The sequence below is a fragment of the Apus apus genome, chromosome 6 (assembly GCF_020740795.1).
Source record: "Apus apus isolate bApuApu2 chromosome 6, bApuApu2.pri.cur, whole genome shotgun sequence".
Lineage (NCBI taxonomy): Eukaryota > Metazoa > Chordata > Aves > Apodiformes > Apodidae > Apus > Apus apus.
In genome coordinates this window covers 9,876,247-9,890,805 of record NC_067287.1, presented here as the reverse complement: position 1 = coordinate 9,890,805, position 14,559 = coordinate 9,876,247, and the positions used below count along the sequence as shown (strand labels likewise).

Sequence of the window (14,559 nt, the reverse complement as noted above, 5' to 3'; positions counted from 1 at the left end):
TATGCCCAGCACACCTGGATCAGCACTTCTGAGTAATTAAGAGGTCCATCTCCCTCACTGTATTTCATGGTCCCATCTCTGGTATTTGCCTGGCTCTCTAGTCTGCTTTAGTTCTCTCAGGCAGAAGTTGAGAGATGTTTCAAGCTCGTAAAGTGCTGCTTTGATTTATAGCCTTGTGCAGTATTAAATAATAAATAAGCAAGAAGCTTAAAATAATGTGCTACCAGAACCCTGGCCTCAATAATATTTTCCACTCTGTGGCTCCAAGCACAAATTTTCCACTTGCAACAGAAAATCACTAAGAGGAACTGTAATAGCATGCACAGCAGTAAATTTCTTACAAGGTAGCGAGACCAACCAAACTCAGACAAAAGCATGCTAGAAGACTCTAAATACAAGGCTTGCATTCTTTCCACTTGTGTTGTTCAACTTTCATTTACCCAACGGCCATCCTCCTCCTCTTGGTCAGCGTGCCCCACCAGGAACACAAGTTTTGAAAAGCTGCAGACAGACCTGTACCAGCAAAGGATTCCTGGTGCAACTTCGCCAGTCACTGAAAGTGATGCGTCCATCCTCACCCACCCGCTGGAAGACCCTTCAGGCTTCCTCAAAGGGCCAACACAGGGTGAACGGGGACATGACAAGGCCCTGGAACCCCTGACTGACAGACTGACTGCTCCTCAGATAAACCCACCCACAGCAGAATCACAGAATCATAGAATCCTAGGGGTTGGAAGGGACCTCGAAAGATCATCTAGTCCAACCCCCCTGCCAGAGCAGGGTCACCTAGAGTACATCACACAGGAAGGCATCCAGGCGGGTTTTGAATGTCTCCAGCGAAGGAGACTCCACAACCCCCCTGGGCAGCCTGTTCCAGGGCTCTGTCACTCTCACAGTAAAAAAATTTTTTCGGATATTCACCTTGAACCTCCTATGCTCCAATTTACACCCATTACCCCTTGTCCTATCACTGGTCATCACTGAGAAGAGCCTAACTCCATCTCCCTGACACTCACCCCTTACACATTTGTAAACACTGATGAGGTCACCCCTCAGCCTCCTCTTCTCCAAGCTAAAGAGACCCAGCTCCCAGCTCCGGGGCCGTGAAATCCTGGCTCCCTTAGGGGGGCCACCGCAAAACTCACCCCAGATCCCCTCAGGCCACCGGCTCCGCTCAGGAACCACCCTTCTTCTGCCGGCATTTGGGCCTTCTCATCCCGCCGTGCCCCGCACAGCCCCTGGCACACCTCCCCACCCGCCGGCCCGGGGGGGGCCCCGACGTGCTCGGGGAGCAACGGAAAACCAGCTTCTGTGGCCCCCGCGGCCCCCGCGGCCCCCGCAGGCCGGTCCCCGCCGCCCCGCGAGTCCCGCCGGCCCCGCTCACCCGCCGCACGGACGCACAGCCCAGCCGGGCAGGCCCGCGGCGGGGCCGCCGGTCGCCGGGCAACGGGGCCTTCCCGCCGGGGCCGCTCGGGCGGCTCTGGCGGCAGCGGCACAGAGCCGGGAAACACCGTCTTCTTGTTCTTTCTTTTCTTTTCTCCCCCCCCGCAAGCGGGATCCCCGGTGTGCGCGCAGAGGCGCTTCTTTCCCTCAAAAAAAACAGGTCACTTGTTCTTCCTCGGCTTCCTCCGACTTGTTCTTCCTTTTCAGCAGACAGGGCAAGGGGTAACGGTGTGAAACCGAGAGAGGGGAGGGTTAGGTGAGATACCAGGAAGAAATCCTTCCCTCTAAGGGGGGTGAGGAGCGGGAAGGGGTTGCCCAGGGAGGCTGTTGATGCCCCATCCCTGGAGGTTTTTAAGGCCAGGTTGGACGAGGTTTTGTGCAACCTGATCTAGTGGTTCCCTGCTCATGGCAGGGGGTTGGAACTTGATGTCCCTGCCAACCTCAGTGATTCTGTGACAAGCGTTCTGTAAGGTTTCCTGAGAGGCAGCAAATCGGTGGGAAAGGCAGGTGAAAAGAGGGGATTATCAGCCGACAAGTCTGCAGGCTGCCTTGGGAAGGCTAGTGAAAATAGAGGCAGTGAACTAGGATTTGAACAGGTGATTCTCACCTCATTTTTATCGCTGTAGTCCAAATATTGGGTGAAAAATGCGTGGCCTGATTGTTAAGCTGTAATAGAGGCATTGCAAACAATTTAATTACTTAGCCAAGGAGGGAGGACAAAAAAGAAAGACTTGTTAGACGGAAGCACTAATGGAAATGTTACGTATTAATACATAAATATTTAACATCAAAGTTGGTTAGTGTTTGAAAAGTAAACAATCCTGCAATCAGAATAACACAAATAAAAGTAATTTATTTACTCCTGAAGTTATTAAAAGTCTTTCAAGACCACGTGAACAAATTCTGATGTTTTATTTCTGATTTAGATTACAGGTGTGACAAATTTAAAATGGATATACTTAGTAGGAATAAAGGTAGATGAACACAGCCAAGGGCAACACCACAATGTTTAATTAAACAAACACCTCCTTTCAGGATATGTGAATTTTTGGTAATAATTCTCAGTAGTCTGCTGCTGCTCCCAGGTTTCCCAGCCCGTGCTGTCTGTCTCATTGTGCTGCAAGTCAAGCAATGGTTGACACAGGTGAGAGTTTTCCAGGGTTTATTTTGCACCCAGCTTCTTTCAAAGGCTCAGCCTGCACTTGGCTGTAATGGGAGAGCCACAAAATATTAGCCTCTTCATTCACACCATTGTTTAAATCCAATATTGTATCTTCAAAACCCCCAGGCAACCATTGCCTATTTCAGAAGATGCTCCACATTCAGAAGTACGTTCAGGAGAAAGCTCCCTCAGTTCCCCAAAGGTGAACAAGAGTGGTGGTTTTCAGGGAAAGCTGTTACAATATGAATGGAAGAATAAAATATTCCTTGAGACAAAGGAAGAGAGAGGATGACTTGGCACCCCACTGAGATGGTGCAGCATTGCCAACGTGGTTTCTTCAGACTGCTGTAATGACATTGTCTGGCTGCCTTTCAGACCCACTTTTAACAAGAAAATGAAAGTTCCTGCAAGTTTAGTGTGGACCAGGGCAAGGAAAACTGAAACATTTGCCCTTGGCAAGGGGAAGGATGCTGTGTGAGTGTGGCAGCTGGGCAGGACAGGCCTATGGTGGGGGCAGAGGAGGTATCCTGCTTGTCTGACTCCTCCTCTGGGGATGTGGGCAGGGATGAGGGTGGTGTGCAGGGGCACAAAGAGCATTGCCATTCAACCCAGAGTGGGCTTGGGAAGGGGCGACGCTCACTAGGAAACCTGGATTCCTTCATTCTGCTGCTCAGCGGATGACTTAATTAATGCAATAGTTGAATTATCAGCGTGCAGGTAATGAGACAGACGTTTTATGGCCACAGTCATTGAATTCACTAGTATATCCAGAGCACACCCTCAGTAGATTTGAGAGCAGATCTTGAGTTTTTTGGCAGCACCCCATCACATTTGGCCTTTCTGGGGTGATAGGTGATGGTAAAAGATGTTTCAAGACACTTTACCAAGCTGAGAACTGCAGAGCTTTGAGAAAAGGCACTAGAGCTCAGTGCAAACTTTGGCTCTTGTTAGAGGCTGCTTTCATTATTGTGCTACAGGTGAACTTGGCAAGCAAGAGTCTGGGGCACTTGCCTTGGCAGCTGAGAGCCCACACCCAGGGTAAGAACATGGCCCCTTTAAAATAGTTTTCTCACAGAAACATAACTTGGAAAACCAAACATCACGCTGCTGCCAGGGAAGGAGACTGCTGAGGAGCTGCCTATGGGTACCTCAGGATGGCTCAAATCTACATCCCACCACGAGGGATCCAAACACAATGAGATCTTGCAACCTATAGCATTAGGGCAAAATGCAGACTAGCTGTTTCTATGGATGTTGGGTGAGAGAGTGAAGTCCAAGGAGTATTTATTGTCCTCTTCAGAAGGGGTAGGAAGAGTAGGTCCCCTCTTTGCCCTTTCTCTGGTGCCTACTCAGGCTAGAGGTCATCTTCAGCTCTGGAAGCTGTGCTTGCCTGGGCTGGGTGGGAGGCAGGGGTAGCTGGCTGTCCTGCAGCGGGCTCTGCCAGCTTCCTGATTTCTGGCTCTCGGGGATGTGTGCTCACTGTGGGAGGCATGTGCAGAGCTGTCAGGAGCAGAAGCATTGCAGGCTGCCTGAATCACATTCCTCCAACCTTGTTTCTCAGCAGGGCTCTTATTCCAGGGCTGTATTTTCCCCGGATTTATTACCTCTGTCATTGTGGGGCTGACATCTTACACAGGAGTCCTGCTTAGTCCCTTATTGTGGAAGCATGAGGATTGACCATTCCCCAGCGACACCCGTCGATAACAGTGGATAATAGCCGGGAAGGGAAGCAGCCGGTAGTAGGAACATGCTCAACAGAGGTGCTGTTATTCTTGGGACAGGAGGCTTCTGCAGAGGAGGAGGAGGGTTTGGAGGGTGGATGGGGCAGCCCTGTCATTGCTGATGCTCTCTTGGGCTCAGCAGCTGGACAGAAAACATTGGCTAAGGGTGGTCAAAGCTGGGAAAGGAAAAAAGCGAGGAGGAAAAGGGATGAAGTGAAAGGAGCTAAGAGCCACTCTGGAGAGCACACAGACAGCCTGGTGACCTCTGGTGCACAAGGGATGAAGGAAACAGCCTGTGACTGACTATGTGGACCATCTGGGTGATCATCTTCTGGATTTCAACCGGCCTGGTAGGTGCTCAGAGCTATTTATTCCCGGTTGCATGGAACCACATGTCGTCTGAGTAAGTGCACCTCTATTCCATGAAGTCATAGTGCCTTTTTAAAAAACAGTCTGTGTAGAAGCTGGGATTTTTGTATTTTGTTCTTTTCTTCTCCTGCTTCCTGCACTAATTGACAGTGGCCAGATGGCTAGATGCTGGATGCTTCAGTTTCCCCGTGTATGTAAAGAGCATCATGCCTCAGTTTCCCCATCTTTATAAAGACAGCAGTGTTACTAACCTGCTTGGGTAATCATACCAGGTTCTGTAATGAAGGAGAAAAGATTTTATGCCATTTAGAGAACCTTTGCTGATTCACAACAGCAAGCAATCCCCTAAGGGGGAATGCCCACCACTACCAAAGCCTCCCTTCACTCCAACTGAAGGGATGCAAAACAATGCTTAAGCCACAGATCTTGGTTTCTTTCTTTTAGCTTTATCACTTTACTGGGATTCATGTGGCAGGTTGTCACTGCGGAGCGCTGGGCACTTAGACCCGTCTGGGGGCACAGCTGAACCTGGGCTGTGATCTGCAACTTTCTGCCTTTTGATTTTCTTCCACAATAAAAATAGTGACTGTGATGTTTTGATTGCCATTTTGCTTTCTTATTCTTAGGTATTACTTAAAGGACTATGCCATTGCTCAGGGTGCCACTGAGAGCACCTTCTTCCACTTGTTCTCTTTCTAATCCTTCAACATGCGTATTTTGATTTTGTCAGGTATCTTTTGTTCTTTAAATCCTCTCGTTAAACTAACCCCACTTGCTTTCAAATTAAATGTCTGTGAATTCTGTGGCTGCAAGTATTATTTCTATTAAATCGTTTTCAGGTCCATTCATTTCACAGGTTAAAAACTGTAGCTGGCTGTTGCTATCAATATCACAAAGTGAAGCTTTCTGCCCATTTTGGACATCTAGTTATCACAGCTACTGCTGTTTGGAACAGTTTTGGTACCTCACATTTTCTTTAAACAAGAGATGAGGAATGTCTTGCCCCCTCATCAAAATCTGACAGCCTGTGAGCTGGGAGCTGTTTCAGTGAACTGTTTGGGAAGAGACGGAGAAACTCCACATATAGGAGGCCCCTTTTCCTCCACAGTTCCAAGGCTTGGGGGCAGGCTGTTTGCTCCCAGTTGTGGGTGGTAAACACGAGTGGGACTGAGCACAGCTGGCAGCAGCACAGGGTTAGCCGGCTGTGGCTGGGAAGCGGGATTCACATCCCTCAGCAAACAGCCGCGCCAGAACGGCAACAGCCCCGCTCGCCCCAGCCTGCCCTGTCAGCTGCCAGCGTTGGCAAAGACCCACCTAGGGACAACCTTTGTGGAAAACAAGGTCTTTAAACCAGCACCTGGAGGGGCTCTGATTCCCCCGGGTGTAAAATCTGGTTACCCACGTGTTTATTACCAGACGGAGATACCTAATCTGAAGAGTAGGGTGGTCATCACTTGGTGGGGTAAAACAGTAATAGTAAGGCATTAATGCTCCACATTTCTGCTTAAGCAGCAATAAGAAATAATAGTAAAATAATGCTGTGTCAGGGTGGTCTTCACAACCAAACGTGCTAAAATCATGCGGCCTCATTCTGACCATAAGGAAATAACGTCGTTTTTCAATATCTCTCTAAACCAAAAGCTTTCTTAGGACCTACATTTCTTAAAAGGAAAGGGTGCCCACAAGGTGCATAGCCCTCGTTAAGGTGAACAGTTTTCCTGTTTCTGATATTATTAACATGTCATTTATAGTATTTATTTTTATATATGTTTGGTATCATCTTGAATGACCCACACGCAGACTGGATCAGTTCTGTTCACCGCTTCAAATGTTCAGCATTAATATTGTTTTTTAATGTACCTTCAAGGCAACTTTTGGATAGAGATACTACAGCATTAGTATGTTGTAGGTCTTAACTGTAACATTTATACTTGCAAACTCAGAAAATGTAGTAAATTGCTTTACTATTGGTAATCAAATAGGTAACGAGAGAGTGATAAATAATGCACATTTAAAAAATCTGTCAATATTTAGAAATGATCAAATTCAACCTTCAGCTAACAATTGAAACTCCTAAATGCAATTACATTTTGTTAGACATGTTACTCCAGACATTTCTGTGTTTTTTTTCCAAAGATTACATGGATTTTTTAAATGGATTTTTTTCAAACATTACATGGATTAAAAATGCATTTAAATCCTGGCATCAGAGGATAGTTTATTTAATCTGAATTTTTTACATTATGCAAAACCAAATGGTTTTTAGCTTGTTTATTTCATGATGCACAAAGGGAAAAAGATGCTGAAGTTAAACAAAACAGACCAATTAGATGAGGCATGAAAACACTGCTGAAAAGGTCAAACTTTGTTCAGAAATAAAATACCCAGAATACTTCCAGCCAAAATGAGTGGGAATATAGTCTTTGATGTCTGTTAGGCTAAAATTCAATTGTGGAAAAGTAATAGTTCTCTTTACAAGGTTTTCAGTGATCATTCTCTCTCCTAAATCTAATCTGGAAGTGATCAGCAATGCTACAAATTTATAAGATAGAGAAGTAATATGATGCTGCTGGGTTAATTTGTCCTGCACAAAGTACCTAAAAAAATTCTTTCTGATACTTTTGAAATAATTCATCCTGATGACTTGCTTTTAATCTTTTAAGTATGTGTGTATATACAGCTATGCATATATATGTATGTATGTATGTATGTATGTATGTATGTATGTATAAGCTCCATAGTGGAAATTTATAAGATTTTTCATTTAATTAATGAGGGAAGAATTATCTAATTTGTTATTATGGGAACATGCTTATATTCAGTTTTTTTATTGTAAAAATTAATAGAAACTGGTGAAATAATAAAAATGTTAAAAGTACATTTTTACTGCAGACATAACAACTGGGACTTTATTGTGCAAACCATTTTGCAATGATTTTTAACACATGCCATTTTAACAGTTGGCAGCTGTTTCATACATTCATTTTGGTCCAGCTATATATAACATAAGCTGCACATTTAATTGCTACACGAGGCTTGAGTTAAGGCTAACATGCCCACACTGCTTTGTGAGAAAGGAGGATGGGGCAAGATGGGAAGGTCAGAAAATGGCCATAGGATAAATCACCCGGGTTCTCACAAAAGTCTGCATGAAATTTTGCTTTCAGGTTGGCTCCTGCAGCTTCCTGATCTGTAGCAGTGAAACAGACATGAGTGGGGTGCAACCAGTGGACATGTTAGGATCACTTGTGCCTGGGAAAATGACCTGCTAGATCTATGGTTTAACACTACCAGGGGCGAGTGGTTATTTCTCTGTTGCTCTAGGGGAGAGTCCTGCAGTGCCCTGGATATTTGTTGCTACAGGCTTTTGGAACAGCATCCTGCTCATGTACTTCATTTAGCAGAATAACATGTTCATTTTTCTCAATAACAGTAATGTTAGACAAAAGGGAGAAAGCAGAAACTCAGCTCGTGCATGCCTACTATAAAAAAGCAGAGTTAATTAGGAAATCTGACTCTATTTCAAGGGAATATTACCTACAATCAGTTTAGAGGGTTGCATGGGAGATGTGAGCATAAGGGTAAATCCTGTCGACGAGATGTAAGTTTAAAGAGGAAAAGTGATTCCTACTGCTTTTAAAATGTGCAGATCAGAGCTGTCCCACCTGTCTGCGACCTCCTGAGCGTCCTGAAAAGGGAGGAAGAAAACTGTGCTGAGACTCTCTCCCTGGAGGCAAGGAACAGAACTCAGGAAAATGATTCACTTCTGAGCTCAGGTAAAGGCTGAATGAATGTGCACAGTCAAAACTGCTCTCAAGTGAGTTGAATGGCCTCAAAATCATATAACCCCCACATTCCTTCCCAAAGGAGGCATGCACCTTGTATGCAACTCTCATTTAGGAGCAGAAAACCAGGTAGGGTTTGTTATAAGGCTCCAAGAGTGGGATTTTGACCTTACTGTGGCAGCAAAAGTAGTAGGAGCCTTCTAACTCAGCTGCTCAGCTGCAGTTCTCACATTTAGGGGGCAGATCAGCAGCAAAATCTTGCAAATTGGAAAGGATTTGGAATTCATCTCATCTTGGACAAGAAAATTTTTATAAAGTCAGCTCATTAAGTGCAAATTTACTTAACTATATTTGCCCTCAAAATTAATGAATACCAGCAGTCAGTTTTTAAATCACACGGCCCAAAATTCCTCGTTGCTTCCTCTTTGCTCTAAATTACTGTCATGTAACAGAGCTCTTGCATTTCAGAGAGGATTTATCATCATATGAAGGAGTTTTTTGGCCTAGGAAAGCCTTGTAGTGCTGAGTCCTCATCATGCAGACAACTTTCTTTTCACCATTCAGCAAGTGCATTCCGGTGCAAGGGATCTCAGAGAGATAACTGCAAACAATTACTGAAGCTTGCCTATGAACTGAGTGTCAGCTCCCCCAGGTACCAGCTGGGTCAGCATCTCTCAGAGTACGTTGGATGGAGGCAACAGATGCGACTATTTTGTGTGTGTGACCAGCCATCACCACTGAGAATGGGCTTGTGTCATTCACAGCATCTCAGAGAGTGAACTGTTTCTGGGTGACTTTTGCAGACCACACATGGCAGGTCCTCACCAGTGTGGAAACTGAAGGAATCCCCAGAAGATGTGATTTGTGCAGCGTGTCCTGGCCAGAGATAAGCTACCGTGCGGAGCCAAACCTGAGGCTTTTTCTTTTTTTCAAAGCCTTCCTCTCTAGCAGAGAGTTCTGGAGACACAGAAGTGTTTCACCCTGATGTAGCCTAAAGGCAGGACTGAGAGGGAAGATCTATTGCCTGGTTTCTTAGGATGCCTGGCATTTTTCCCTGTTTTATTCCTGTGAGCCTTGCAGATGGATGGGTGTGAGCACAGCCTCAGGGCATTACACCCATGTAGCAGTGACAGGGTACCTCATGGCAGGCTGCCAGATACTCCAGAATACAGATCTGTCTCATTACATACAAGAATTTTGATGACATGAATAAGTCAGTATTGTTTGTTTCCTCTACTGGTGCCCTTCACTGAAGAGGAGGCTGTTTTGACAAACTCTGTTTTTCAGCTTGGATCCTGTGACATGGCTCTGTTCTTGAGCTCTGCATTTCTTCTGCACCAGAGCTCTGAAGATGCAAAGAAGATAAACTTCACAGGGCCATGACAGTGTGGATGTGGACCAGCACTAGCATTAGCAAGCAGTTCTGAAAAATGAGATAAAAAATTCACATCTCGTTTCCTTCATCTTTCCAGGGCCACTCAGTAGTTTACCAGAAGACAGATGGGTAAGAAGGGACTTGATGCAAAGTTCACAATGGCCAAGTTGCTCTTTGGCTCACAATAGGACCACAATAGGACAGGCCTGGACCTTGCTGAGGCTGGTTTGAAGAAAGCAGGACCTGTTCTGTCCTACCCAGGACTTGACAGGTCTCAGAAGGACTTGCTCTGTCTCATCCAGCTTGCTTTTCAGAGTACTGAGCATCTTGGTCCTCATGGCTGCCTTGGTCCTTAGGAGACATTGCATGGTGTTTCATTGCTTGGAGATGCTTCATGGTGTTTGGTTGTTGGGGGAAGTTTTGTGGTGTTTTATCACTGGAAGGGGCTGCATGGTGTTTCATTGTTGCCCCCTCAGGCAGATGTGCTGGAATGTGGGATAACATGAGCTGCTGGCCTTCATCCCCTGTGGGACAGACTGTCAATGCTCACTGCCCTGTATTCTTCCAGATGCTGACTGGGAAAAAAGGTAACACTAAAAACATGCTTTTCTTGACCAGGTGTTTTTTATTGTTATTTTATTTTAAAATGTGCTATTTACAAAAATGTCACTGTCAGGTCTGAACTTGAAATTGTGTTGCTGCTTCTTTTAAAGACCCAATGGTCACTTAGCAGTTGCATTTCCAACACTAAGCTAAACGTAGGAAAGCCTGGGATTGAAGTAGGAAGATGTTGTGTTTGTTTTTCTTAGCTAGGTGGAGAAAAGTGCAGGAGGTAACTGCTAACCTGAAAAGCAGTTTTTTTAGCATAGCATTTCTTAAGGAAAGAGTGTTCTCCACTCAGGCTCTGTGATTATGTTTATTTCTGTTTTTCCCCTTCTAATAAGTCTTAGAGCCAGTGGCTGATCTCAGCTGAGCCTGATGGGGATAAAACTTCATGCAGCATTCAAGTTTTGGCAAAACTGCCAGCCAGGTAGGGGAAAAAGATCCTTCTCTTGCCTACATCAAGAGGAAGTCTGCACTGAGGATTCACCCCCTGGCTGTGACAGACTTCACACAAGTGGCCTAAATTCATGGGAACCCAGGTTTCATGTCTCACCAAACAGCTTAACTCAGAGAGATGAGATCAAGCAACATTTGTTGTCCTTTCTCTGGGTTTTCTAAACTAGAAATTAAGTGTAATTTATTCCCAGTACACTGCAGTAATCATTAGCCATTAAGTAGGAGTTTCTCCTGGCTTTCTGTTCAGTTCTACTTTTCAGCAATGCCCAAGAAATGTGCTTACATTTCTCTTTAGTGAGTTAATGATTCAAATTGGAAGAGGGTTTTACATTCTTCAGTTATAGGACACGGATTAATGAGATCCAGTGCTTAGAGAAAAGCAGACAGATTCATTTTATGGAGGGAGGAACAGGAGACAAAGTATTAGATTGTCTAATAAAGATTAGATAAGTCAGACGAGAAGCACTTAGTGCTCTTTAATAAAATCAGACATGAGCCGTTCAGATGAAAATAAATACCATGCTACTTTCTGTACACAAACAGTAGCTGCCCATTGAATCCTATAATCTGCTTTAAAGGCAGAGGATAAACTGCACAAAGACACAGATCGCTGAGGAAATAATCTGTTCAGCATGCACTGACAAATCTTTAGAATAGTGACACCGGCCCTTAAATGCATGAAATTAAATTCCTGCTGGTACAGCCACTAGAGGGAACCGCTCCCTGCCTTTGGATCTCGCACCAGGGAGGAAAACAGGAATTTGTACATCCAAAGGTCAGAATTACACCTCAAATGTGCACTGCATTATCTTAGAGATAGCCTAACAGCTTTAAACTTTAGTTGCCCTCCTTATCGAGAAGCTGAGACCTAAACCACTTCTGACAACAACAACCGAAGTGAGGGTTTTCAAAACAGAAACCCAAGACATGGTCCATTGGCATTTGCATCTTATTTTGGTCTCTGCATTTGGCATTTTGGGTCAAAGTCAGCAATAGTTTCTTCCCAGTCTCATAGAGACATTCTCCTCTGGTTTTATACTGCGGTTGGCTTGTGACTCATGTGTTTATTGCTGCAGTTGTTGCCCTGTTTGAAGTGATTTTGCAAAAGAAAGCAAAGATCTGTTTGCTTGGGAAAAAAAGCATAAGTTTTCTCTCCTCACCACTTACAAGGCAGATGGGCAGCCACAAATGCCAAAGATCCATACGTTAGGGGACACATCTAGCTCTGACCAAACCCTGGTCTCTGTGCTGTTGAGCTTTGTGCTGATATCTAGACTTGCATTTGCAGCCCAGACTGTCTGGCCCCTTCCCACATAACACACAAAAGAAACAAAATAATCTGCAACCAAGGAACATAACTGCATCTCACATCCAGGCCTGTACATTGTGTCTCAGGCAAGAGAGGAGAAGGCCACACTGAATGGCCCCAGGTCTGTAGCCATCGCTTTAGCCAGTGTTCCCTCTTGCCCAGGCAACTCCAGAAGCCTCCAAGGCAGCAGTGAACACCAAGCACGGATGGTTAGACAGACTGCAGGCCCCCAGTCTGCTCCAATTGGGGCATGCTGCAGTTCCCCCAGTGTGTGTCACCCATAAGTAAGTAAAATTGTTAAAACTGTGCTCACATCCATCAACATGATACGCTCTATGTAATCTCCTGTGCTTTGCATATGATGCAGTCACACCAACACAGAACTTCACCTCTTCTTGCCTGATCTACTTCGACATCCTCAAGCAAAAACCAGTTACAGGCATCTTTACAAGCACAACACTCTGCTCTAAGTATGTGTGTCTTCATAACCAAAGACGAAGTAGCAAATTTGCCACCCTACCACTCACTCTCTTGCTGGGTGCCAAGGCAGGCAGGGGAGAACTGTTTGGGAGAGCTGTTTCTATCCTGTTGTTGTTGCACTGCAGCGAAGTATAGAAACCTGGCTTAAAAAGCAAGCCTGGCCCTTCCAAAGATGCTAACCTGGAACAAGATGTTCACAAAAGCATCAGAATACTAGTACTGACACACCCAGAGCTCTTCCCACTTGGAGATCTCAGTATGTTTGCTGTGCCTTGCAGTTTTGCAGAGGTGAGTTCAAATCAAGTGCAGACATGCTGTCAGGTCACTAGAATTTGCCCAGACATAGCAGGAGCCCTGATGTCCTGACTGTCCCTTCAAGGCTCCAAAGAGCATAAACCAGTGCCAAACACTGTTACATATACATCTCCCTCTGTTCCCTCCACATCACGGAAGTGTTTTGCAGGAACTAGATGACCTAGAGTCCCTGTGGCTAAATGTGTGGGAAAAAGTAGACTTTTATGGTGCTTTCTGGCAAGACTTCTACTAAGAAGGGCTGCTGATTTCTAAATCCTTGCTAGTATTGCCATTACTGCAGCAAAGCCAGGATTTCACTCTGTGTTTCTGAAGTGTGGCTTCTACCTGACAGATGAATGTGATTAGGACAGTGGATGGTGGTTTTAGTTCTTTGTAAAGGTTTCTGTTCTCTTCAGCACATAACCTACATGCCTGCTAGGGTAATTTTCTTCCAGTGAGATTGTAAGGTGTGTAGGGCAGGACTTCCAACTTTGACTCTATTGCCAAACATTAACACGGATGTGTTCGAACCCGTCCTATTCAACCATGTGCAACTTGCTGGGGATCCATCTCACTCAGCTTTAGGAGTTTAAAAGTCAGATGGCTCAGCAGAAGTGGGTCAGACAAACTGCACTCTGCAGATGTCTGTCTGAAAATGAGATTAATTCTGCAAATGCCTCTTTTTCTCCACTGACTAGAAAGACACCCACAAGGGACACAGTTGGACTCAAGCATTTAGCTTTCAGTGGGCTAACTTAAGTGAGGGGAATCCCACCCTAGCTTTTAATTTGCAAGTTAGCAAGGAAATCAGCAGTGTAAGATAATGCCCAGACCTGGCTGCGGCAACAAGCCTTTTAGTTTTCATTTAAATCTCACAAAAAATCTGTGACCATCTGAAGTTTTGTGTTTTCTTCAGACCATGACAAACCACAGTAATGAGGTGGGAGCATTCAGGAAGGTATCAGGTTTGCATGGAGTATGAATCTGTGATTGGAACAGTCATGTGTTTGCTGATCTTGGAACACTGGCCAAGAAACACCAGATGTACTGAACAGTATTATTTATGTTGCAATTAGTAAAAACACATCCATCACAGTCATCCCTGAGTTGGCAAACAATATTATGACCCACACAAGTACACTGGGCAAGTATCAACACAATTAGCTCAGCTGTATTTCACCTCCAGCTATGCAGAGCGCACTCACTGTCTGGGGGAAAATACTCTCTTTGCTCTTGGAGCAACCCTGCATGTTGGTGACCGACCCCCAAGGAGAGCAAAGATACCACTGGAAACCATCATATCTGGCTTTGCCTTTTTTTGTTGTTGCCACACAGGTTTTGTCTACCGAAACTGCACGAGCGAGGGTTGGTCGGAACCATATCCCAGACCTGACATCGCTTGTGGCTACAATGTCAATGACATGACCAACGAGGCAAGAGTGAGTCTGAGTGCCTGTGACCACAGATCTGCTGCTTTGGGGCTCTGGGGAAGGAACATGTTAAGGGGAGACTGAATTGTACTGTGATTTAACTAAGGGGGTTTATTTTTACAGGTTTTTTTC

The 14,559-nt window shown here is 45.1% G+C and overlaps 1 protein-coding gene across 1 annotated transcript in view; it reads left to right on the top strand.

Annotated features, from left to right (window-relative positions):
• The first annotated feature begins 4,603 nt into the window (after positions 1 to 4,603).
• Positions 4,604 to 14,559, top strand: part of SCTR (secretin receptor) — a 30,892-nt gene continuing 20,936 nt past the window's right edge. Inside the window, exons 1-4 of the mRNA XM_051623868.1 lie at positions 4,604 to 4,676; positions 8,345 to 8,471; positions 10,332 to 10,442; positions 14,333 to 14,436. Of these exons, the coding sequence (XP_051479828.1) occupies positions 4,632 to 4,676; positions 8,345 to 8,471; positions 10,332 to 10,442; positions 14,333 to 14,436 (387 nt within the window). The 5' untranslated portion in view covers positions 4,604 to 4,631. The remainder of the gene's footprint in view (positions 4,677 to 8,344; positions 8,472 to 10,331; positions 10,443 to 14,332; positions 14,437 to 14,559) is intronic.